The following is a 25,865-nucleotide window of genomic DNA, read 5'->3' as shown; positions in this document are numbered from 1 at the left end:
AAAAACCACTTAATTTTCGTATACATATTTAATCGCATCCGAATTGTAATACGCTGCGGAAATGCGATGGAAAGCCCTTTTCTACGCCGATAAAAATAAATACGGAGTTACTTACGGAACTGATACATGGATTTAAAAATACGTAGAAATCCATGTGTCAGTTCCATTAGTAGCGCTGTATTTATAAATATTGTTAATTTTGATCCATATATGCCAATCATTTGTGTATCAAAAGGTTTTCAAATCGATTTATGGTGAAATTAGTCGTTATCGAATTTGCCAATTTCAAAAGCAGTTTGATTGTTTGAAACAAAAAGGCTGTTCATGAAAATATATTCGCGGAGTGTTAAACCAGCATGGTTTTCTATAGCTCAATCAACTTGGTAATATAAATCTGTTTGCAATGCATATGACGTTTTTCACTATTAGATTATATCCTGTAGCAATGCACATAAAATTATGGTGTATATATTTCTAGAAATATTTCACCGGGTTTTACACGTTTGATTAAAGGGTATTTTTTGAATTTTCTTGATATTTTCATATATTCGACAAAAGCTTTTTATTTTATGAATTGTATCGTGACCATCGTGGCAGTCAGTTTCCTGTCCCTTGGCTATAGCTGATATCGTGGCGATTTTGCAGCTTCGGCCTTTTGATATGTTATTATTTTTTCAGCCATCTTATTACTGTCAAATCAAATCGTGTGTGAGTTCACCAGAATTTTCCGAAAAAAGTTTAGCTGAAAATTTTCACTCGTCATTAATTAGTTCTTTCGTTTTTATTACTCGTTAAAATTCCGTATGCGTGTTCTGATTTATTCGTTATTTACTAGTAGCTGAAACAACGATACAAATTTTTTAGGCAAATATCGGTTTGCTTGCATTCGAGCGAGATTCATTTTGCATCACACAGTGGGAGGAGCATCTCGTATTAGAGAAAATAATTTTCAATTAAGCTTAAGTGGCCGTGCCAACCAAAACTTTTCACCATAGGGCTATCAGAGACAGCTGTAATGGACATCATGGCTTCAAACCTTCAACAGCAGCGGGCCATCACTGAACAGTTGAGGCGTGAGGCCTCGATCCAGCGAGTTCCGGTCACTCAAGCCGTCGCGGATATCGTCAAGTACGTGACGGAGCATGAGGCTGAGGATTGCCTACTGGTCGGTTTCTCCAGCCAGAAGGTTAATCCGTTCCGAGAGAAGAGCTCCTGCCAAATTTTGTAATGCGCTCATCCTTTAATCTGCCCCAGTTCCATCAGCCAACGGAGGGTGTTCCACACTAAACTGAATCTCGTCGGTGCGAAAGCTAATGATTGGGAAAACACGAACATGGCTTGCATGTTACTAGGGGCGTAGAAAAAGCATGATGTGAACATTCTCTGTTCATCTATGTGTACTACTATAAATGTTTTGGGTAAAAAACGACTTTGTGAGCAGACTAATAATTATCACTAACCCCCTATATTAGGTAGAAGACGCTTGATGTGGTAGAGAATATAAAATATTTCACAAGTATCAAGCTGATAGTGTCACTATTCTCAAAACAAATAAAAAAAATTCAATGCCAAGAACGTTATACCCAGAAATAATAACTAAAATTGAAGAAATGATCGCAGTTTTCGGAAATATTTATTCGCAGAATTTAATTTATGCAATAGTTCTAATCATAATACCGGAATTGTTGAACTATGAAACGTGACACTAATAGAAATCTAACTGTTGAAACTAACGCAAATAAAATCAAATATAAGACTATTAAAATTTACTAACACAAAAATCTACCGCCGTAATCACCGTATTATGTATTTGCGGTTCGGTCTCCTTAAGAAGGCTTGAGCGTTAAAAGTTTGGCCATGGAAGGAAGAGAAACAAGTGATGATCGGGCGCATTTCATGGAAGGATAATAAATCGTAATCTATTTATGTATGATGTACCAAAAACCCCAGAAATATGTTGATAAATCCGAAGTAGCCCTCACTGTTGCATAGATATACCAGTTTAAAAGTTATTAAGAAAGTTTCAGAATAAAAGAAAAAAATTCGTATCAAGCGCATAAGGATTGTGCACTGAGCTTACTTAGGATGGTGTATTGTGCAACGGCTTCCGGCTTGGTTGTTGAACAGCTATGTATTATAGCGTGTCTCGTGGTGGTTGACGCCCAGAGACATCTCACGCTGGTTGCACAAAATTGTCTTTTATTCAGTTGGATTGGTCGTGCGAACCAAATCCAGTCAACATTGAATGTAACATAACACAACGTTGCTGTTAGGTAACACAGAAACAACATTGTTATGTTATACAGTTATCGTAACTTAACGTAACATTTAAATAAAAAATGGTAAAATTACGTTAAGGTGTTACCTTATTATTTCTTACTTACATGGTCCTAATGATGGTCTAACATCTTAAAACAAGTGGTCAAGTACATAAATAGTAATTAATTCACATAAATATAACTAAATGGATAAACATGTTAATTGGACCGGCTGAAGAAGCGGTTGAATCGTTTACGAAGAGGCGATAGATGGAAATCGAATATGAATGCTACTTTCGAAGGGATCTAGGCTGCACATTAAGGTCTAGAAGTTCGATTCGCTCTAGAAGTTGAGGGCAATCTATTTTTCCTCGCAGAGTATCAGCGACTAGCCAGCAGGGTTTTAGATATCTCTCCGTGTAGAAAGAGTATCTAGGTGGATCATCATAGATCGATTTTCGTAGCTCGGTAAGCGAAGTGATGCCGCGGGCTGCAATGGCCTCTGACCATTCCTGCTCATAAGTTTAAACAAAATATAGAATATGCGGCAGCGAAACCATTTTCTAGGAATTACCACAAGATTTAAACCGGAAAGCGCAACATGCACGAGGCATCACGACTAAGTTTTGTGACCCGCGTCATCAAAAATTTATTTACCATCCCTCAAATCAGTCCGCGTGCCGCATGAATCATTTCGAAGGGCCGCAGTTTGGCTATCACTGCCATAGAGTCTAAATTTGAAATTAAAACATTTGAAATTTAAACATTAAAACATGATACTCACCACAGTAGGGTTGTAAAATTTTCCCCTCTTAGTGGCATATGTATGTCCTTACACCAGACTTTAAAACTCGTTTTGTTTTGTATGCACTTCTGAATGCATCCAATCAACTAGGGGATGCTGTACAGATACAACCGTGATGTATTCCTGAAGGACAGGATATCTGAGCAATCAGGATAACTGGAATGGTTTCTTTCACATTAGAACCGGTTGCTTTCTATCTTGGGGGCAAGGTGTTTAAATTTCGAATAGTTATCTATCGCTAGCTGAACAGATAGGTTTGGACAGTCCTCTGCTAGGCAAAATAGTCATCGTCAGCTTTGCGCAGTGGCGATATCGTAACCAATGAGGGTTAACCGAGGTGCGATTATTGCTAGTTGAAAACTAATACCAATACCCCGCCTTGGGGACGTGAAATACCGTCCGCTATGGCAATTTTTGGCAACCCCGCAAGGGGTTCTTAATCTTTTCACAAGAAAACACGCGGTTAAACGGGTCACTACCAATCGGTTGCCGCGGCTATCAGGTGCTTGGTCGTTCGACTCAGAGGTTAGAATAGCTGATTTCGTGACGTTGGATGGACTGAAGCAAGGGGCCTTCAGGTCCTTTAAAAGGGAAGCGGCGAGATTGGGACTTACCATTAACATCGCCAAAACGAAGTACATGGTTGCTGGTAGTAAACGTGGGAGCCCAAGTGGTGTTGGTGCCGACTGCCGAGGTGGAGTTAGATGGGGAACGATATGAAGTAGTGGAGGAATTAACATACCTTGGTACATTCGTGGCATGTGACAACGATGTAAGCCGTGAAGTGAAACGACGAGTTGCAGACGCGAATCGGGCTTTCTACGGATTACGTAGCCAACTGAAGTCCCGTAGTTTGCAAATTCGCACAAAACTGGTGCTCTACAGAATACTAATCCTCCCGGTGGCCCTTTACGGACACGAATCATGGACGCTAAAGGAAGCTGACCGGCGAGTGCTTGAGGTTTTTGAACGTAATTTCAAAATTTTCAGCAGAGAACCAGGAAGAGGCCGTAGACTCCGATGCAGACTCCACACCCGGTGGGTGTGTGCTGTTGAAGACGATGAACGTTCAGCTGGTGTTCGTGGGGATTGGAGAACGGCAGTCCAGAACCGACGGTACTGGAGGACCATGATTCGTTCGGCGCAGGATCGGTAACGGACCGTTGCCACTAAAGTAAAGTAAATATTGTCTCAAAGCTCTCTACTGTGCTCTTGTCCGGTCCAATCTTGAGTACTGCGCTCCTGGAGTTGACCGAATCGAATCAGTGCAGCGAATCTGCGCTCCGTTTCGCTCTTCGGAGATGGCGCGAAACGACCCCTTCCAGCTACCCTGCTATGAACAACGCCGCAGACTCATCGATCTTGACTCCTTAAATATTTGTCGCGAGCAATAGCTGTCGCCGATATGCTGACCTAGAGAGTAGAATGCCTACACTCAAAATAATCCACAAGTCCTTTCAACGTAAAAAATCACGTAAATTTCTCTACAGGCAGTTACGTGATTTTCAGATGAATGTTATTGGAAAAAATAATAGCATCTATCTGATTTTCACGTTAACGCATACTACGAACTACCTGAAAGGTGCGAACTACCTGAAAATCACGTAAATAGTACAGGAAAAGCTGGATTGAGAATATTCACATAACTTTTCCTATGATTTCGACGTGAAATTTATTTTGAGTGTATGTTTACTCGCGAACCTCAACATACACGCAGGCTTAATTTTCGGTTTTTTGCTCAGTAGATGCTCATTTTGACTAAAAGACCTCAGCGAAACAGAATTCGAAAAACTGGTGTAATGAACAATTGTAGAACTACAATATTATCTATATATGATAGTTTTATCATTTGTATTTATGTCGCTACTGGACTGTGACCCCGTTGGCTTTTTTTGCTACCAATGAGAGAGCAGCCCCGTAGCGCCGTAAATAAACGTAAACGATAGATAAAATTATACTTTCTTCAACAATATTGTAGATAATAATTAACACTATAATTGCCGTTTCCACTACTTTTTCGAATTCTGCTTCACTGAGGCACTGTATTCAAATGAGCATCTGCTGAGCAAAAAACTGCACTCAACCAAAAGACCACATACATTTTACGTGTAAATGCACATACTTTTAAAATATCAGCATTCATATGAGTTTTACGACGACCATCTAATATTCAAATAGTAAAATATTAATATTCAAGTAGACAACATATACATTTTATATACATATACTTCATTGTCATTTGCCTTTCACATAACTGTCACGTGATTGTCAGGTGTGCAAAATAAATAGTTGATATAAAGTAATTTTCATGTGCCGTTCACATAGTTGTCACGTGACCTTCAAGTATGCAAAATAAATAAATGATGTAACATATTTTTCAAATGACGTGCACATTGATGTCATGTGATAGTCAGATATGCAATACAGATTATGTAACTTGATTTTCATGTGCCATTCATATAACTGTCACATGACTGTCAGATATGCAAAATAAATAGATGATTAACGTATTTTCCATGTGCCGTTCACATAGTTATCACGTGATTGTCATGTATGCAAAATAAACAGCGACAAGAAAAACATTCAAGATGGCGTCAAGTGATAGTGAGGCAAATGAATTGTCTTTAAATTGGTGTTTCGCAGGCAACTTACTGCACTTTTTCAAAGGTAAATATAAATTATTATTCATATTGTCAATTGCAAGGAAAATTGTACCATCCGAAGTGCGATATCGCTCACAAAAGTGCTATTTTGCATTAAATCGTTTCGGAATCTTCGGCGCACTTCTTGCTTGGAAGGTAACGAAAAAGTTAGCCGAAGATACCGAAACGATTTAATGCGAAATAGCACTTTTATGAGCGATATCGCACTTTGGATGGTACAATTTTCCTTGCAATTGACAATATAAGCAATAAAATACATTTATATCAATGATTTCAGGATTTCGTTTTTCTTGTTGGAGTTGTCGCACAATATTATTTGGAGCCAGGAAAGAAGGTAGACTGCGAATTTCTGCAGGTCCTTGTGATCACAGTCCCGACACTCTTTAGGCTTTAGGAAAAAGGTAACTGTTCCTCATATTTCAATAATCAATTTATAAAATAATTACCTTTTTAGGAAAAAACAATATTTTATTACAAGGCGGAAATCCGCCCCGTAGAAGGATATCCATTTCTGCTTTCTTGGCGGTGATAAAGAATTGCTAAGCTGCGACGTTTGCAGCTAAAAAGCAATTGGAGCTGCTGATTTGTTGAAAAGTTTCAGCACAAGGAATACAAGCCAAGGTATAAATTCATCAACAGTTTAAAGATATTATGTTACATATTATTTTGCATTTTTCAGATACGAAACTTTGTATCGCGTTACTTCTCCTAAGCACCGTATTACCACCAACGCTTGCAGCATCCAGATCGAATCCAGATACAAAGTATTCACCTGTAGAACAAGTGGTTTCAGACTAATGCTAAGGCAAAAATTAGGAATAAAACAATGACAATGTAAACATGGAATGTAGGTATATAGTGCTTATATATACAATTTTAAATAAACTTTATATCGTCAGAAAAAATCCGTTTTTTTAATATTCGCAAAAAAAAACTTAATATCATTATTTATGGAATTGTCCGTTTCGCATGAGGCAGATAAGATGTATGTGACGTTCAACTAAAAGTTAAATAAAGTTCTGCCACAAGGTATCTGCATTTCACGTAACTTATATGTGCACCCATAGATCACATTAATGTAATTATTTACGTGAAAAACAGATGATATTTAGGTGAAAAGTATTATGGAAAATATTTATATGGTTTTGCACTTGAAACGTAAGTGATTATTTTTTTGAGTGTGAAAATGAAGCCTGGCAACAATAACGGAACTTATACCCTATAGTTCTGATTATGCTTCACCCACACTAGACTGTATATGCTTTGCTATGCACTCGGTTTATGGTCGCTCTTGTTCGGTTATCAACAAACTGCCGTCGTTTCCATGTCGTGCGCGATGCCGAGCACCGACTCCGAATTCGGTAAACCGAAACCGACATTCGTTAGCTAGACGTCGTGGAGGCAGGGCCGCCATCGCCGTCGGTTTGTTTATATCTGCGGATGTAAGTGACATATCGGATATATCATATATAGTGCATATACTACAGAACAGAAGCAAGTCTGCTCCATACAGCCAGAAGCAGATAGCAAGTGCAAGCTGTCTTCTGCACATCAATTGCTGAAAATGTGATCCAAATTATTAAAAAGTATTGCGACAAATGCGTTCTTGTCCCGGTCTGCGGTTCAGTTGGTTTACGTAAGCTTAAGTTGTGTTTGGAACTTCCTCGGAAAAGGCGAATTTTTGTGCCCATCACACAGCAGACAGCACAGAAGAACATGGCAGAAGATTTATCGATCAATAAAAATAAGATGTGAGTATAGACATAAATAAGTGCGCCTTCACTCCTCAAGATAATTGCTTCCAGAGTGGCATAAAGCGCACAAGATTTGCTTGCTCGGGAATTAAGGAATAGAGAGGAAGCGAGAGAAAGAGTGAAAGATCAAAGATGGATGCCAGCGTTCTAGTCATTTTAATTACATTGAAGAGGAAAGTTTCTTGTTTGACTTTCAACATTTTAAGTTTAGATTTGTTTACATCCGCCTTGCGCGAGTTCTAATTTGAGACTTTTTAGAATGTTGGCATTTCTCTCGGAAAATGTGCCATGCAGCATGTTTCCCATAGGATTTTCAGATTCTTATTCGAAGCTAGAAGGGGTGATCGTGATACTGTCTTGTTTTGAATAAATTGCATACTCGGTCCATACTCTGATGTCCTTATTAATGCATCTATTTCTGATTGCTTTTTAGGTGTTCTTCGCGGTACGCCAATAATGACATCTGTCGCTTGTGCTTGAAGAATGAGGCGCATATGGAGCCGCTGTTTTATACGAATCTATTTCCGAATATTTTGCTTACTAAAAAGATATACGACTGTACATCGATACAGGTATGTGTTTGGCTTAAAGGTCTAATATAAGATGGTTTGCATGTTAACATTTTCGACTTTATAGATCATCTATGAGCGCAATCTGCCAATGTTTGTATGTAAACTTTGTGCGAACAAACTAGACGAGTACATTCGATTCCGCGAACGTTGTGTAGCTAATGACGAATTCTTGAGAAATGCTTTAGCGTTTTTTGACGCTGGCCAAAACACCATTAAATCAGAGCATGAAGTTAAACAGGAACCGGTTCAATCGTCTAATTTGATGCAACAATATGCCGTTCCAATCGATTTTCGTCAAATAAAAACAATGGTTGAAACGGAACCCTCCGAAACCGCTGATGATGATGAGCAATTCGAGGCAGATGAACGATTCTCATGCAACGAATGTGATTTCGTAGCAAAAGCTGAGTCTGATATGCGATGTCATGAGAAGCAACATGAAGATAAACCATATACTTGTACGCTTTGCCCCAAGTCGTTTAAGATACGACAACACTTGTTGATTCACAGCCACACGCATGTTGACCTACAGCAACCGTCTGTAGAGTCTATTAAACCTACATACAATTGTACAAAATGCACTAAGGTGTTCATCAATAGAGGAAACTTGATAAATCATGCTGCTGAATGTCATGGTAATGTGAAAAACTTCAGCTGCGAGATATGCTCCAAATCTTTCAAGTACAACGTTCAACTACGAATTCACATGCGAACACACTCTGGCGAGCGACCACATACATGTGAAATTTGCCATCGAGGATTTTCGCAGCTTTCGAATCTTAGATCTCACAGAAAGGTTAGTCTGAAACTTTGATCTGAAACGGAGACACTCCTGCAATGAATTATGTTCGTTCTAGGTCCACTCGAAAGTTAAACCATACAAATGTCAACTGTGTTTCAAGAGCTTTACCATGTTGGACAATCTGACGGCTCATAGTTTGAAATGTGTCAAGGATAAGTATCGGTGCATGTTGTGTTCGAAATCGTTCGCCAAGGAAGGTAACCTGATGTCGCATTTGCAGTGTCACAGTGACGGTGTGGTGGAGAAAAATTTCAAGTGCGAAATGTGCCCCAAAAGCTTTAAAAACAAGGAAGATTGGAAGAGACACGTTCGGGTTCATACAGGTACTGGATAAGTTGAATCACTGGTAGTTTATTTTGACGTAGGATTATGTATTATCGTCGGCTATGGACTATGGCATTTGCGGTTCATTGTTACGAAGAAGAAAGCAGGAAAGTATCTGGGTGTTGTGCATTATTGAGCGTGACAGTGGCATTTGCAGTCTGGCTTGCCGACATCAAATTAGCGCTATAGGAATCGATTTTAAACAACTGGCTCTTTTCAGGATCATCAACATTTCTAAAGAGTTAAAATATTTTAGGAGCATATAATATTAGTGGTTACAAGAGTGATCACGTGCATTAAGCGTACTCAACGTTCACGCCATTCTGATACTTGGAGTGTTCAATTAGAAAGTGGAATTTACAAATGATGGTTCTGTGGCCATTAGAATTTGATTCCCTATACTCTTCAAATACATCATCCAAGGCGTCCATCGTTGCTGGACGGAAAGTCGCAATCATCATCATTAAATGGACCTTTCAGGGCTCAGAACAGTTAATAAAGAATTCTACATCTTTATGAAACAATCAAACTAACATAGTCCTACGTCAACCATGCGGTTATGTCTTGTACAGAATACCGTGATTTTTTCATTTACGTTAAATATTTACAGGTGAAAAGCCTTACATCTGCGACATCTGCAACAAAGGTTTTGCCCAAAAGGCTAACTTGCTTTCTCATCGTAAAACGCACCTTAAACCGGACATTATATTTAAATGCGAAAAATGTGACAAAATTTGTCGAACTCAGAAGCTTTTGGAACTGCATGTACAAAAATGTGGTGCTACCGAGCTGAATGCTACGCCTCCTGCACCCAATCCGCCAACTCCAACACCGTCTCCGATGGTGTCATCCCCGCCAATGTCGGTAACACCAACCCTGGAAGCGCTGTCTGATTTGCTGCGGTACGAAATTGCCATGCGAGCTCCCGCAGAGTTCAAAGAAATATTACTAGAAACGATGGAGAAAAAGAAACAGGCCCTTGCTGCGAAACAAGCGGCGACTAACCAAGGTACTTCCGGCAGTCGACACTACAGGTGCGAGGTGTGCTTCAAGGTGTACTCACAGTATCCAAGTTTGGTTAAGCACCGTAAAATGCACCTCAAATCGCCACGAGTGCGCTCCAAGTCAGTGGAAGCGGACGATCGTCCGTACTACTGTGACATTTGTGGAAAAAACTTTAAGTTCAATCGAAATTTAAAGGTATGCACGAGCAGAAAAACGAAATAACTTCAATTTACTTCATCCCGTTTAATTATAGGTTCACATGAAGCTACACACCAAAGCAAACGGATGTTTCAAATGTGACAAATGCAGCAGTACATTTGAGTTGGCCGACCAGCTTAAACGGCATTTGTTGGAGCATCCCATCGATGTAGAGAAAATTTTCAATTGTGAATTTTGTTCTAACACATTTAAATCGAACGAAGATTTAAAGCGCCATCGACGATCGCATACAGGTATGGTTGTTAAATTAATTGGTTCGAATTTTGCAAAATACCTTAGTAAAACTGGGTAACTCAAGTGCCTACAGGAAACATTCAAACATTGTATCAATTGTTTTAGGCGAACGCCCGTTCAAGTGCGATACCTGCCCAAAGGCGTTCACACAGCTGTCCAACCTGCGTGCACATACCAAAATTCACGAGAAAAAGCGGACAGCGTATGGCTGCAATATTTGCCTGTTGGAACTTGACTCCTTGGAGGCCCTCAACATCCACCTGAAGACGCACCAGTTTCAGCTATTCGAACTGTGCAGGGATATGAAATAGAAGAGTATATAGTCTGCGTTGATTTGCTAGCGAAAGCTTAGTGGAAATCTGTGTTATCTCAGTATCCGTACTATATCTATATATATTATATACTTATACACGCCGATATACACCAGTGTTATTGAATGTTTGAAACATGTACTAGTGTGATTGTATTAGCGAAATAAATGTTGTTGTATGTAGAATGTTCCAGTTGTTTGGACATTATTAGTCAACGAAATCTATTATACAATATATTATACGATGAAGTTTAAACATAAGTTTAAATGGGTGCCAACAGCGGTACTGTTACTTGGGATTACACATGGGACTATTATGCTAAGAGATACAAGATGGTAAATCTGTCGCCGAACCGTTGAAAAACCGAACCGAGCATATATGTAGAGTTGCTAACTGCCTAAAACGATGCAACCAAGTTCGTCTCTTTGTACACAATGTGCCTGTGAATGGAAACAAACACGAAGTGTAGGAAGTATTCACCCCTATTCTGTATTTCGAACGAAAATGGATGATATTCTTCATTCCACCAGTAAAATCAAATGGGCAACTCGTTCGAAACAAGTCGAACGAAATAAAAATCCGTTCGAAATACGGAATGTTGGTGAATGCCGATGGCGTTGAATTTGTAATATTCTCAGCACCGGTTTTCAATGCACTCAGTTAACACATTTCCGTGTCGGTAATCGGTATCCGCTGTAGAGGTGTAGAAGAGTATTTTCAAATTTGCAAAGATCCAAATACAAGCATGGAGGCCTCATATTTATTCCAATTAGCCGTGAAAGTAAATGAAGTAGACAAGGGAATACGAAAAACGAACGCTAGTAAAAAGACGCGTGCTCTCGCTGATCGCCTAGCATATTTCCGAGCTACTTGTACGCAGCTAGCGTACACGATATCAAATGTTTCTGAAGTGTTAACTTCGAAACCGGTGCCTAAAATAGAACACCGAAGCCGGTCGCGATTGCATTGTTTTGAACGTAGTGCAGTTCATCATGCAGGCACCACAGCAGTGTACCGATTCAAATCAACTTCGGATTTTTCTAATTCAGTTGTTAGACATACCTGCTATAGTGGGCTGTTCACTTAGCAACAGTGGTTGGAGAATTCGCGAAAAAGTGATCATTTGAATCGATGAACATCCTTCATGAACATACACTATTCACCTGCCTCGGCGATAATGCACGCATCAGCTTTGAATTTTATCGCGAACAGAACGTCAATGTGAACATCAGAATTCGTTCAAAAATTGAATATTGAACATTGAGTGTGTTCGATTTATCGGATATAAAATGCCCGAGGACGCCGGAAAGTATTCAAAATAATATTACCACGAAAAGGGAATTTAAAGGGAAGGGTTTAAAGTAGTGTTAGTGGCTTTACAAGCAGCAGAAGACGGTAAATCGCACTTTTGCGTTGCTCACGATATTCGTATAATCAGCGATGCTATGAAGCGTGAGTGTATGTTGCTCATTGTTATAGGCGAATTGAACCACTCGCGTAGCTGTTTTATCATGATAAAAACCGTTTGCGGATGCTCGGCGTATCTATTCATTTTGCGAGTTTTCCAACCTCTGCTAGCAAGAATGTTCGATGAGCGAAAGCGAATGGGAAAAGCAGTATTCAGCAGAAAACTCGACAGAGGCCAACGACATGAATCCTGTATCTGTTGGATGCAGAGATGCCAGAAGTGAAGACATCTTCATTTTGAAGACATTTTTGTTACAGAGAAGACTTTTATTTTGAAATGTCTTCACTTGAAGACATGTCTTCACCATGCAATTCAAATGGGTAAAAAAATCTGGAAAGCCGGAAGAAGACAAATGAAGACATTTTTCTTGATTTGCGAAGACTTCAAAAAATCACCTGGCATCCCTGATTGGATGTGCGCTGTTGACGGAGGATGCTAGAGCAGCGGGCGTATGAAATGATTGGAGGGTGGCAGCCCCGAACTAATGGATGTGGAGACGTATCCTAAATTCGGCACTGATTCGATAATCAGATTATTGCCGAAAAAGTAGTGTGCCTGGTGGCTAAATCTGGATTATTTTTTTCTAATGCCAATGTATGTGCCGGAACGAAATAGCCACATTTCCGTTGTTGTTCTTTCTCTCTCTGACTACAGTAATATCGCAGTTTGATCGCAGTTCAGTGCTATCACAGTTTAAAACTGCTTTGGTTCTATTTGCTTGATTAGTTCTCGAGTTATGAGGAAATTGGTATATCATTTGTATAGGAGCCCCCCCCCTCCTAAAGTAGGGAGGGGTCCTAATTCAACATAGAAAAAATTCTTACCTCCAAAAACACTCACATGCTAAATTTGGTTCCATTTGCTTGATTAGTTCTCGAGTTATGAGGAAATTTGTTTTTCATTTGTACAGGAGCCCCCCTCTTAAAGGAGAAAGTAGTCACAATTCCCCTTCTAAAGAGGGGAGGGGTCTCAATTTACCATAGAATAAATTCTTGTCACCAAAAACACCCACATGCCAAATTGTGTTCCATTTGCTTGATTAGTTCTCGAGTTATGCAGAAATTTGTGTTTCATTTGTATGGGAGCTCCCCCTCTTAGTGGGATGAGGGATCTCTAACCATCATTAAAACCTTCCCTGGCTCCAAAAACCTCTACATGCAAATTTTCACGCCGATTGGTTCAGTAGTTTTTGATTCTATAAGGAACATCCCGACAGACAGACAGACAGAAATCCATTTGCAATCTCGGTTAATTTATGAACGCTTTGACAGCACTTCGATTAAAACTGAGTGCTAATCGACCTGAGTCATGTTAATTTATGAATTCGCTATTAGTAGTTGAGTGGCTTTCTTCCAAGGGTAAGTCGCTGAGTCCGTTAACTCCTTTCATGAAAATTTCATTCAATCTGTGCTTTACTGTGCTGATCATGTGAAATCTGTAAAATTCGCCGTAAACTGTGAAATGAATGTACCGCAATTGCAATCAATGAGGTCGGCTGTTCCCTAAATTGAGCCTGCCACAATGTTCTAAGCGACTTACTCTTGCTTTCTTCCATGAATTATTTTGAACTGGCAACGTCAAACACGCAACAGATGGCACTTACAATACGAGTAACTTTCGATTAACGCTAAAAAATATATCAGTTTATATTGCAAGTCTCTATTTTACACATTTTTTAAAACAAATTTCCTTTTATGGACCATTTGGTTTACAATAGGATAGCGACCGGGTCCATTATAGGAATTCTATAGTGCATTTTGAATGAAGAGGGTCCACTAATAGCAACATATTTTGCCTTTGCAGCCGTATAATGGACCCTCATTTGTTGAAAATACCGATTTTAAGGCATTAATCATCAAATGCGTCCAAAATTTTGTAATCTGAACTGTGTGGTATATTTAGTAGTTTCCGTTTCATGACATAAATCCTCGAAAATAAGAAGTACAGATTAATAAACCCCGAAACTGTGCCTGAGGTCCACTATAGGTTAATTTACCCTATACAGTGGACCCCCGTTCGTTTGAACGATTCCTCATGCAAACTAACGGGGTTAGTTTTTAATTTGAACAACTGGTAACCCTAAATATGCTGGAACTTGTGTGAACTGGCTGCCCTGCTCTTTGTTATTGTTTTGGTGGTTTGATTCAGTTGGCAGTTGCAAGCAGCGAATATTTCATTCTCCGATCGGATTTCTACCATAATCGTTGGGAAAACGCAATGTGAAACAGTTTAAACACGGTAGATCAGCACAAACAAATCGTGTTTATGTGCATTGTCTGCATAAGCAAATGTTGTCATATTGAGAATGACGTTTGAACCATTTTTAATTTGCACGTCGTGCAAACCAACGGGGTTCAAATTAAAAAGTGTTCAGATTAAAAACGGTCAAACGAACGGGGGTCCACGGTATACATAACACGCGTATTTCGTGTTCGCCTGTGGTGGTGTTTGAGCTGTCAAAAAGCTCTATTATTTGGTTACCTATTTATCCCGCATTTTGCACTTTACTCTTACTGGACACCGCAGTCATATTTTTAAAAAGTGCGACTGGCACAAAAAGTGCGACAATGCGAATGCTGTGAGTGAGAAAGAGAGAGAGTGACAACTGCAATGTTGCTGTTTTGTTTTGTCATATACATTTGCATTAGAGAAAATAATCTGGATTATTCCAGGTACAGCTGCAAAGCACAATATTTTACCCACAATTTCTATATAATATTTTTGGAGAAAAAACCGAAAAAACATGGAATGATGTCACCTTAAAAGGGTTACTGTAATACGTTGGGTCGTTACGGTTACTCGTCACTTTACAGTTTTAGCCATTGGATGGAGGCCATTAGCTATTCTTTCGTTTGACCGTTCTGATCGTTTAGGCAAACCAGGAAAACGAATAACTGTCAGTGAGTCGTGAAAGACGAGAGCGATTACTATTTCATTAGTGTCTGTTTTGGCTTTCTCCCTGACGAACATTTTCAGTGTGAAGAAAATAAAGTTTACGGTACGTATTCAATTCGTGCAACCGAAATTGATTGGCTTGAGTGTTGACCGTTCGACCGGGGACCCGTTCCACATTGCCCATAAGACGTCCGGCATTTTTGCTTCAATGGGATTGGATGTTACCGGTTGCTGTAGACTGTGCCTGAAAGATGCCTCTAACGAAGAGGCAACCCACATCGATATAGAGCAGCGGCAAGAAGTAGGCGAGCTTATTCGGGACCTTTATGGTCTTAATGTGAGTTAAATGTGCATTTAATGGGTTTTCCGTCTAATCTTTTGAAATTGTTGGAACTCCGCAGATCAAACGTTCCGAACGTGGCTCCAAGTATATTTGTGTACCCTGTTATAAGGAGGCTACAAATTTGAAGAAACACCGCGACTTGTTCCGGGATAAGCAGAAGTTTGTGTTGGTAAATCAAGCAATCTTGAAATCGCAAGCAGATGCATTTCCAGAGGATGATGAACCCGATTTGGAAGGTAAATACAATTTAGAAGTGTTCTTTCGGAATGTTTAGCTATTTTTCTGTTCAATGTAAAATGGTGGTTAGTGTAGACAGAAACCTTCGATTTAATTTTCGAAATAGTGTTCTTTGTTCTGAACTTGTCGGTGCGACATCTGTGAAGATTATTTTACAATTGCTGCGTTGTGATGGAAATTAGCTGTAATTGGTAGAGAAAATATAGCAGTTCTGCAATTGGCTATAATACTAACACTTTTGCGCAAGCGTCCTTTGAAAGCCTTATACCGAAGGTCGAATTTAGTTTGGTCTTTGTCGGCTAGGTGTGTCGTGTGAGTCTTTCCAGTTGGCGACGAAAATAATTTTAGTCGTTGGAAAAGTCGGCAGAGGTCACCGCAGTTGCTTAATTAGTCAGTCTACTTAGCGAATGAAAGGTTGTAGGTATCTTTCCTTAGATTACTTGTATTCTTATGTCGGTTGGCACAACGAGGAGGTTAAGGGTATATGTGATAGTTTACATTGTGGAAATTCGAGTTACATATGTTCAATCATTGTCCAACCCCTTGTCTTCCCAAAACCTGAAAGTTAGCCTTTGAAGGGCCGCTGCAGGTATTTCTCTGTGGAATTTCGCCGACAGTTGGCCGGTTCTACAGAATCGTGATCAATTTGCTCTAAGTTCGATTTTTGACCAAACTTCCGCAGAAAATGCTTGATTTTTCCAAGCTCTGCTTTTCCCCAACCCTTGTTGGAAATCCTCTTCAAACCAGTGTTCTTTTTTAACAGCTCAGAGGCGAGGTAGCTCGTGTTGTAACAAAAATTCGTCTCCAAATCTTCCTGCGCCTGCCGTATTCATGTGAGGCCACCGTAATCCTCCCGAGCCAGTAATGACTGTCGGAGGGAGGCGAGCGTTGTTTTCTCTTAAGCCTCTATTTATCATATGTTTGTGATTCGCATTGAATATGTGTCTAAATCTTCACCTCTTCTAGCAGCACAGGGGGGGGGGGGGGGGGGGGGGAAAGGCTCTTGCTGTATCAAAAGCTTGCCTCCCGTCACCAATTCGTCGAGCTTTCTAGCACGTGGCCCCCTCTATACCTGGTACCGGTGGGGTTATTAAAGAGGATGGATTTCACTGCATAGTCCGGTATCATAGCGACGTGGCCGGCCCACCGTAGTCTTCCAACTTTCGCCAGGTTTACGATGGGAATCTCCAAGTAGTGCCTGCAACTCGTGGTTCATACGCCTACGCCAATCTTGGCTATCCGATTGTACTCCGCCAAATAATAGTCCGCAACACCTTTCGTTCAAATACGGCATGTGTACAAATGTCATCCGTGAGCAAAGTTGTATCCCTATCCTAGCCTCCGTTTAGTCTGGCGTAGGTTGCCTCCGCCGTCCAAAGGTTTCTAGTAATGATGTCGAGGTCGTCTGCGAAGACTAGGAGTTGGCTACTCTTGCTGAAGATCGTTCCTCTCGTTTCGATGCCGCTCGCCGGATCATACCTTCAGTAGCGATATTGAATAACATACAGGACAGTCCAGCTCCTAGCTGCAACCCTCACGGTTCGAAAGGACTCGAGCGTGCCGCCGAAACACGCACGTAGCACTTCACTCGCTCCATGGTAGTTTTGATCAGTTGCGCCAGTTTGTCCGGAAAACGCTCAACTGTATCGTATGCTGCCCTGAAATCCCCTAAAATATGCGTGGGCACGTAGTACCAATGAAGTGCAGTTGATAGCGGTTCTTGGCTATTTTTGTAGAGTTCTGCCCAGAGCTATTATTTTTCAGTTGACCGTTTTCTCACCGGATCTCTTCGAGATCGGGAACCGGTGCGCGGACCGCTGTTATCGTTTGTAGGCACTCCTACTGTTTTACCTGACTCACTGCGAATATGCGTATTATTGAAATAAAACGTAACCATGCGTTTTATTCGTTTATAACGCATATTCAGTTAATATCGATAACAAACGATTTTTTATAAGTTGTGCTTTTGTTATTGCATTTAATTTGTAAAAAGTTGCATAAATAACAATTCAGTTTCACAATACAATTATTGCGTACTACTGGCACATGAAATATAATGTTTAAGTATGTTATTTTTAGTGATCAAAATTAACGATATTTTCGATACAAGGGCGATATTTTTCGAAACCTTTCGAACCAACACGATCCCGCGAATACAACGCATTTCGCAGTGAGTCAGGTAACACAGTAGGTTAACTTCCGTTACTTCTCCTTCTGTTATATCGCCGTTGAGATGCTCATCGAAGAACTGCTTCCGCCTGTCGACTCACCTCGCGCTCGTTTGTGACCAGGTTTCTCATCGTTCCTACTCATATCAGGCTTCGGTGTGTATCCTTTACGAGATTGGTTCACTTTTGCGCATGTCATTAGCCCGGAATATTTGTTTGAGTTTTTGACGATCTCCGTCTTCCTGACGCTGTTTTGTCCTTAGGCTCGTCGATTCTTGGACAAATTCTGCCTCATGGTAATGCTCAGATGGTCCTACTAGCCTTTTGTTTCAGCCTGGCATAGATCGCCTCCGCCGACACGAAGTTTTTAGTAGAAATATCGAAGTCGCCTGCAAAGCCTAGAACTTGGCTAACGTTATGGAAAATCATGCCTACGCTTGTCGCAACCCGTAATATTCTGCACGATTCGGAGAGATTTGAGAGTGTCAATGAAATATGCAATCATTTCGATTGGTCCAAGACTACCTCTTCCATGTATTCCTCTAAATCCTGGAAATTATCCAACGCAGTTCCATTACTAAGGGTTCCTTACTCTATTTATAGAATTCTGCCGGGGGTTGATTCTCTCAGTCGGCTTTTTTAGTCTTCAGTTTTCCAATTTTTCACCGGATTTCCTTGAGATCGAGTGCCGCAACGCTATTCGTTTTGCTTCCCCAGGTTAGCTTTCGTTCCCCCTGTTGGCCTTTAATGTAATTATCGAAGAACTGCTTCCAACTGTAGGCTGCCTTGCGATCGCTTGTGACTAGATTTCCCATATCCCTACACATATTATAGCTGTACCAGATGTAGGTAGCTCTCATAAGGCTATTCCACTATCTCCTTCGAAATAGTTCTAATTTTTTATTCCTGTTTTCCTCGTCGACACTATGCCCAATTTTTCCTCGTGATAATGCTCGTCCAAACTCTTTGTTCCTCTCCATCGCTTGCTGGCATTCCTTTTCAAACCAGTCATTTCGTGTCCTCGGGGTTTTATTCGGCAGAGCGTATGTCGGCCCATCCGCTTTCTCCAAAGAGGAAGGCAGACCAGTAGCCGTCATAATTTTGGGCAGCTTCTGGGTTGTCCAATTTTCGAATGTGTAGCCGAGGAGGAGGCGTTGTCGCGAATGTTATACCATCGATAGCTGAGAGCACACATGTACACTGCAGTGCTATCAGTTAATAATCCGAGTCAATGACCGCTCCCCGTACGAAATGTATGTTGGTGACGTTCGAGAAAAATGGTCGATATATTCCATTTTGTTAATCTGGTGAGCTTCATGTGGATTTGGATATTTTTGTGGGAAGTGCTTCATGCTATCCTGCATTCTACGCTACCCATTGTTATAAAGCTCGTGGGTGGGTCGACCGCTCTGATCAAACGTTCGTGACTAATGTATGCAGTGCCTCGATGCCGAACCTTTGGGGCTTTGCTGCTCGAGCAGCTACCCACGAAATTCAACTATTTTCAGTTTCAAGTACCTACCAAGCATTTTTTTATTTGTTTGTTTATTAATTAAAAGTCAACAGATTTTTCTATGCTACTGACTACTTAAAAACTAATAGCAAGAGTTCAAAATCGGATTTTCAGCACGTTGCGGCTGACGTCAAAGTCGAAGTAGGACACAAAACGGTTGAAGTACCGTTGTAAGCCGGTTATAGTACCGGAAGTACTGTAATTAGTTCACCGGCGCGGTATATGTGAGAAGGAATTGTTCCGCGTTAAGCGAGGCCGAGTTAAGATGTCGAGTCTTCCTAGAATCCAAGGACAGTTAATCCGGGATATCAGAACATCTGATACGAAGACGGCTCTAGTTACGTCCCGACGTGTTTGCAGGGTGTCCAAGTTGATTAAACTACAGCGCTGTTCGTACCTTGGTAGCCGGAACGGATTATTCCATGGTAACCTACGGAGGACAAAGCGGATGAACCTCCGTTGCACCGACTCTATTCGACTGACGCCGTTTTGGTAATACGGGCTCCACATGGGTGCGCAATACTCGAGGTTGGAGCGAACCAACGCACAGAAGTGATTTCAAACAATAAATATCGTTGAAGTTTTTGGCGATACGCATGATGAATCCCAGGTTTCTGCAGGCCTTGTCGACAACGAATGAAACATGCTGTTTGAAAGTCAATTTAGAGTCCAGCAGTACCCCAAGATCCTTGACGCAATCTACACGGCGTAAGGGTACGCTTGAAAATCGGTAATCGAATATTATAGGGTTCAGCTCTGTCGAGAACGTTATCACTTCACATTTGTCGTGGTTTAGTACCAAGCGATGGTGTTTGCACCATCCAGCGAATATCCACAGTTCCTCCTGGAGTGCGAGAGTGTCCGATGAATCGTTAACTTTCGAAAACAGTTTCAGGTCGTCGGCGAACACAAGCCGAGGACCTTTGAGCATTAAGTTGATGTCGTTGAAATAAATAAGAGAGACCAACGGCCCGAGATGGCTACCTTGTGGGACTCTAGAAAAAGCGGGAAAGCCGGTGAGGTGAAGCCATTGATAGACACGTTGATAGGACGGTTCGTCAGATACGATTTAAACCACTGAAGCAGCGGCCCTCCAATGCCCAGTTTGTCCAGTTTTGCAACGGCGATTTGATGATTTAGCTTGTCGAAGGCGGCGGAGAGGTCAGTGTAGATAACGGTCGTCTGGGATGGGTCGTCAAAGCAGTCCGTTACGTACGTAGTGAGCGTTAGAAGATTGGTAGACGTTGAGCGCTTCGGCATGAATCAGCGATGTATTGCTGGACAAACGAGGAAATTGGCACGATCACAACGAGCTCGAAGAGTTTCGATAATGCACATAAGGCAGAGATACCTCTGTAGTTGTCTATGTTTCTTTTGTTCCACACTGGAAACATGTAAGCGGATTTCCAAGCAGAAAGAAATATGCCTGAGCTAATCGAGGAGTTAAATAGACGTCGGATTGGAGCAGCCAAGGCATCAATGCAGTTCTTTAAAAATATTGAAGGTACGCCATCCGGTCCACTGGAAGTTGAGCTTTTCAACTTCAAAGCGGCCTGCTTGATCATAGAATCATCAATAGACAGGTTAGTGAGAGAATCGCTGTGATTTGGAACGCTGACTAAAGCAGTCGATACTTCTGTTTCGGACAGCCTTTCATCGACAATGACGCTGGAAAATTTCCGCGAGAACAGTTGACAAACCATATCCAATTTAGTCGCAGTGTTGCTTCCAAGGAACAAGGCTGATGGAAGACCGTCGTCTTTCCGTTGTGCACTAACATATTTCCAGAACGACTGGGGGTTACGCTTCAGTCTACGCTCAACGTTGTTTAGGTGTTTGCGGAAGCAGTGTCGGCTTAACTTTTTGTAGCGCTTGTTGAGAGTCTGATAGTGGTTTCGCAGAGATTGGGTTTTATACCTTGAAATCCACCTCAAGGCAGCCTTTCTTTCAGATTTAAGGCGACGTAGCATGGCGTTTATCCGAGGCAGGTGTGGCTTTATGCGTATCGTCTTTTTCGGCACGTGACGGTCGATGATATAATTTAAAATATGCGAGAAGGTCAAGGCGGCAGCATTTACGTTGTTCTCTTCCAAGGCTGCGTTCCAGTCGATACTGTTTAGTATACCTTGGATCGCATCAAAATCGGCGGTTGAAATCGTAATAGATAGACAAGGGTGAGTCGGTCGATTTGCATGGTGAATGTTGATAAATCGGAACTAATAGCGGTGGATGATGGAGAACATCTTTAACGAGTGGAGCAGGCGCCAACATACATTCTGGAGCCTGACTGCAAACACTTGCGAAGCAGAGATCCAAGCAGCGTCCTTTTTCATTGGTGATTTTGTTAATTTGCTGCACAGTGGCTGTAGTATAGCAGTCGAACAACTCGGTGGTGATCGGGGGAGGAGTTTCAGAACTGAAGTCGAGGAACAGATAGCCGTTGCCGCGTTCACGGCAATTAATCCCGGGGAGATTAAAATCTCCCAGAATTAGCAAATTATCAGAGGCGGAGGCTGCCGAAAAACAGATGGAGACCGATACCATATGGGCCTTGAGGAGTACGGCGTCCCTTACTCGATCCGGTGGGAAATAGATAGCGCACAGGTATAGAGAGCGATCGGATAAATTTATAGACACCCAAACTTGCTCAACAGGTAACAAGTCGTTGTGTTCTCAGACAGAGGCCTTGAGTTTGCAATGAACCGCTACTGAAAAACGCCGCCGCCCGTTGATTTTCGGCTGTTGTGCGCACTTCAGTTACAACGGGAGACTTCGTAGTTCGGTCCGAAGATTTGTGTGGAGGGGGTTCGTTCGCCAAGCCAGGTTTCGGTTAAAACGATTATATCGTATGGACTTTCATTCCATTAATTCCATGTCCTTATTTCGGTGTTTGGTTCACACCCAATGTTCAAATTTTCTTGGTTTTTCGTAGTCGTATTTAAGCAAGTGCTAGTGCTATCGACTCTCATGATGGGACTGCCATCTTAGCATTCGAGACAATACGTTTCTGGATTTAGCCGCCTGTTCTGGGTCAGATGCTGTTATGGGCCGCTCCTAGTATGGAGTGCAGATGCTTATTAGATCAAGGATAAGACGTTACTCATTATAGTTAAATTACATCACGAGAAGGCAAGAATGGGAGTTGTGTATGCTGGAATTTCGGATGGGCGGTATTTCTGGAGTTGAAAGGAACGTTACACTAGACAATCCTATACTCCAATAACCGGCCGTGTAGTGTGTGATAAAGAAGGGTCAAGTATTAAAGGCGTTTATACCCAAGGCTTTGCTTTTAGTTTTTGGACTGATTGGTGATCTAGTAATCAATTAACAAAGCTCAAATCTATATATAAGATGTTACACCAAGTAGTGCACTCGTAAAATAATCTTCTATTGTTTTCTCATTGCAGATAACGAACCCTGGTGTGATCCGAATGTCGGATACTGTCCGCCTGTCTCTACGCCAGTAGATCTACTACTCACGATAGAGGACTGCATGCGCAGCAAACTTTTCCGTGATTCACTGCAAGATCCGTTCGATCTGGGCTACGTAGGAGTATCCGGCCCAATTTATCAGGAAGATTCCGACAGCTTCCTTGATATATGGTATCCTATCCAGCTGTTTTGTAGCAAATGTATGACGAAGTTTGAGGATCAAACCGGGTTTGATGCTCATCGCGAAAAGTGTCGTTACAAATGTACATTCTGCAAACGATATTATTCGTTTTTCGAAAGCTACGTGCAACACAACTGCCAAAAGCGCGATCGGTTCCGAAAGGAAAAGAAAAGAAAATATGAGGAGTATATGGCGGAATCTAGTTTTAAACGCGTAAAAGCAACCGTGAATGAGAAGACGGCTGTTTCCGATCAGCCATCGACCTTGCAATCCGTACAAAATGCCGAAAAAGATACTGTAGAAACAATACAAACGGCGGATGGAAACACTTTAAGAATTCTTCCTCTGCCAGAGTTGTTGCCAGCACCAGCTGAAGTGCCCCATATTGATGGAGAAGCCACTCTAGATGCAGAACTGTCGAATTTATTGGAACGTTGGTACGGACAAACAGAAGAGCATGATGAACGTAGCCGTAGTAATCTGGGAACTATTCAAATCACCGACGACAATGGGATTGTGACTAATTCTGAAGTTTACAGTCGAGTTATCGATACGGCGTATCGAAACGACTCTGCAAGGCCAAGACCGGCTATATCTGTCAAACCGATGAGCCAGCTAATTAACTCGAGCACTGCGCAAACGTTCCTTGGCGTCCCTGTCCAATCGTCATCTACTGTTGAAGAACCTCCAGTAGAGGTAATTGAAATCGAAGATGATGACGATGTAGTAGTCAATCCCCCTACAACAGTCTCTACATCCAGTGCACCGCAATTGATCAATGCAGAACACCAAGCGCTAAGCGAGTCTGATATTTTGAACATTGTCAAACATTTTCGGGGAATTGACGAGAATGAATCATATCTCATTAAAGCCAAAATAAACGGAGCTCAGAAATTGATTTGTATCAGTAAGCGAAAAAACGAAGCAGAGCAAGCATCCAGCACGCCAACCGTAGCGGTAAATAACAATTCAGCGCTTCAATCTGTTGCTAGACGATCCGCACAGAGGGCAGCAGTTATAGCTTCCACTGGAAAACACTATTCGTCTCCGAACAGTACGGAGGCAACGGTCGTTTCGTCAACGACGAATCCGTCACTGACCGTAAGAAATGTTGCCGCCATAAATGGACAACCAACTCCAACCGTGAACCCGCCAACCTCTATACCCCCGTTGAAGATTGCGCATGTACAATCTTTGGTTCAACAGTCGCATGCTGCTAGAAGCTTTCAACATTCGAGCAGACTATCCAATGGAAAGCAAGGGACAGCAGTAGTAACACAACCGATTAATCATCAATCGCAACCTGGGGCAGCAAACATAACCATTCCTAGAAGGGTGCCAGCGCTTGCTTCGCAGGTGAAATCTCCACCGGCAAACCAGCAATCACCTGCCAAAAGTGACCCTCGGAGAATAATTGTGGGCAGTAATTCCATAAAATTATTGAATAGTAACACCAATCAACCGCGATCGATTGCCCCAAAACCACCGCATGGAAGTGTTGCTACAGTGAACTCAGTCACTACTACTACTTCGATGCAGCAGCGCATTATCGTTCAGAGGAAGCAGGTGCAGACCATCGTTCAATCTGCCGTTAGTCGTACCACTAGCATCGATGGTACTAGCAACGGTAGCAGCAGCAGTAATGGGGGTGGCGGCAGCGGTAATAACAGTACTAATGGGTCATCAAATTCCCTTCTACGCTCTCAACTTCTTCAACTCCCGACCAGAATATATCCGGGTACTTCTGGTGAATCTCCGGGAACATCCGGCAGAAAAGTTCTCAACGTTAGCCCATCCGGACGACATCTACAGATAAATAATACGACCATTGCCCGGTTGAATTAATATACCCTAAGTAGTTGTATCTAAGCATTGAAGCGAATCGACGAAACTGCGAAAAGGGGGCAGGTATTTTACGTAAACCGTTACATTCTGCAGCAAATATTTGGATTTATTGTATTAAGAAACACAATTATTCTTTCTAATAAAGTATTAGAATAAGATGGATCGATCTCGATTGTGCGTTATCACAGTTTCATTAGCGTTGTGTTTTTATCGTAGGTATAAGTTTTCTTTCTGTGATGCGTCGGTTTGGTTTAGTGATGACTGTTGTGTTTCAGAGGATGTCGTCATAAAGCCAGGGTGGCCTGTATACTGTTTCAAGCAGTCGTCTCCATTCAACTCGATCTTGGGGCACGCGTCGCTGATTTCCCAGATGTCAGAGTCCAGAAGTCGTATTTGACCTGTTCGATCTATCTTGCACGCTGGGTTTTTCAGTCCAGCTTCCAGTGAAGTATGCTTATTCGTCGTAGCCTCTTGCAAAGGGCAAAGTAGGCCCGATTACCGGCTTGAATGCACCACTGGTTCTCCTTGCTCGTTTCGTTGTCTGCGGTCACTAAACGAACGCATCTACCACTTTTAGTTCATATCCATTAAGATCATCTGAACCCAGCATTACTTTTCAATTTGTTGCTTTTGGAAGCATTTATTTTTACCCCAATCCTAGCCCCTACGTTCAGTGTAGTGCAGATTGTCTCTGCCATCGAAAAGTTTCTGGTTATATCGATATCATCTGCCAATCCAAGATCTTGGCCTCTGTTGCTGGAAATCGTGGCTCGTTTCTATACTACCTCGTCGCATCGGTCTGGCAAGGAGCTACCTCTTCCCTTATTGGACCCTCA

At 41.6% G+C, this 25,865-nt stretch overlaps 2 protein-coding genes and 1 non-coding gene across 3 annotated transcripts; all 3 read left to right on the top strand.

The window, feature by feature from the left end:
• The first annotated feature begins 3,355 nt into the window (after positions 1–3,355).
• LOC128739008 (U4 spliceosomal RNA) lies at positions 3,356–3,496 on the top strand. The gene has a single exon (XR_008412153.1). It is a non-coding gene; the product is annotated as a U4 spliceosomal RNA (small nuclear RNA).
• Positions 3,497–7,161: 3,665 nt separating this feature from the next.
• On the top strand, positions 7,162–11,104 carry LOC128734962 (zinc finger protein ZFP2-like). The gene is made up of 7 exons (XM_053829380.1): positions 7,162–7,477; positions 7,914–8,052; positions 8,117–8,848; positions 8,910–9,177; positions 9,789–10,378; positions 10,437–10,635; positions 10,742–11,104. The coding sequence occupies exons 1-7, from the start codon at positions 7,443–7,445 to the stop codon at positions 10,945–10,947; spliced, it is 2,169 nt and encodes a 722-aa protein (XP_053685355.1). The 5' UTR covers positions 7,162–7,442; the 3' UTR covers positions 10,948–11,104.
• Positions 11,105–15,366: 4,262 nt separating this feature from the next.
• LOC128735086 (uncharacterized) lies at positions 15,367–25,174 on the top strand. The gene is made up of 3 exons (XM_053829571.1): positions 15,367–15,647; positions 15,712–15,889; positions 22,979–25,174. Exons 1-3 carry the CDS (start codon positions 15,519–15,521, stop codon positions 25,027–25,029), a joined length of 2,358 nt encoding a protein of 785 aa, XP_053685546.1. The 5' UTR covers positions 15,367–15,518; the 3' UTR covers positions 25,030–25,174.
• The last annotated feature ends 691 nt before the right edge of the window (positions 25,175–25,865 follow it).

Source organism: Sabethes cyaneus, chromosome 2, assembly GCF_943734655.1.
Source record: "Sabethes cyaneus chromosome 2, idSabCyanKW18_F2, whole genome shotgun sequence".
NCBI lineage: Eukaryota > Metazoa > Arthropoda > Insecta > Diptera > Culicidae > Sabethes > Sabethes cyaneus.
Note: the sequence above shows the minus strand (reverse complement) of the source record. Positions and strands in the feature narration are given on the sequence as shown.

Bases quoted from the DNA above. Each gene is read 5' to 3' on its own strand.
- LOC128734962 (XM_053829380.1), top strand. From the start codon at position 7,443: ATGGCAGAAGATTTATCGATCAATAAAAATAAGAT. The intron at 7,478-7,913 runs GTGAGTATAGAC...ATTGCTTTTTAG, and splicing joins TCGATCAATAAAAATAAGAT to GTGTTCTTCGCGGTACGCCA. The intron at 8,053-8,116 runs GTATGTGTTTGG...TCGACTTTATAG, and splicing joins ACGACTGTACATCGATACAG to ATCATCTATGAGCGCAATCT.
- LOC128735086 (XM_053829571.1), top strand. From the start codon at position 15,519: ATGGGATTGGATGTTACCGGTTGCTGTAGACTGTGCCTGAAAGATGCC. The intron at 15,648-15,711 runs GTGAGTTAAATG...GGAACTCCGCAG, and splicing joins GGGACCTTTATGGTCTTAAT to ATCAAACGTTCCGAACGTGG. The intron at 15,890-22,978 runs GTAAATACAATT...TTCTCATTGCAG, and splicing joins TGATGAACCCGATTTGGAAG to ATAACGAACCCTGGTGTGAT.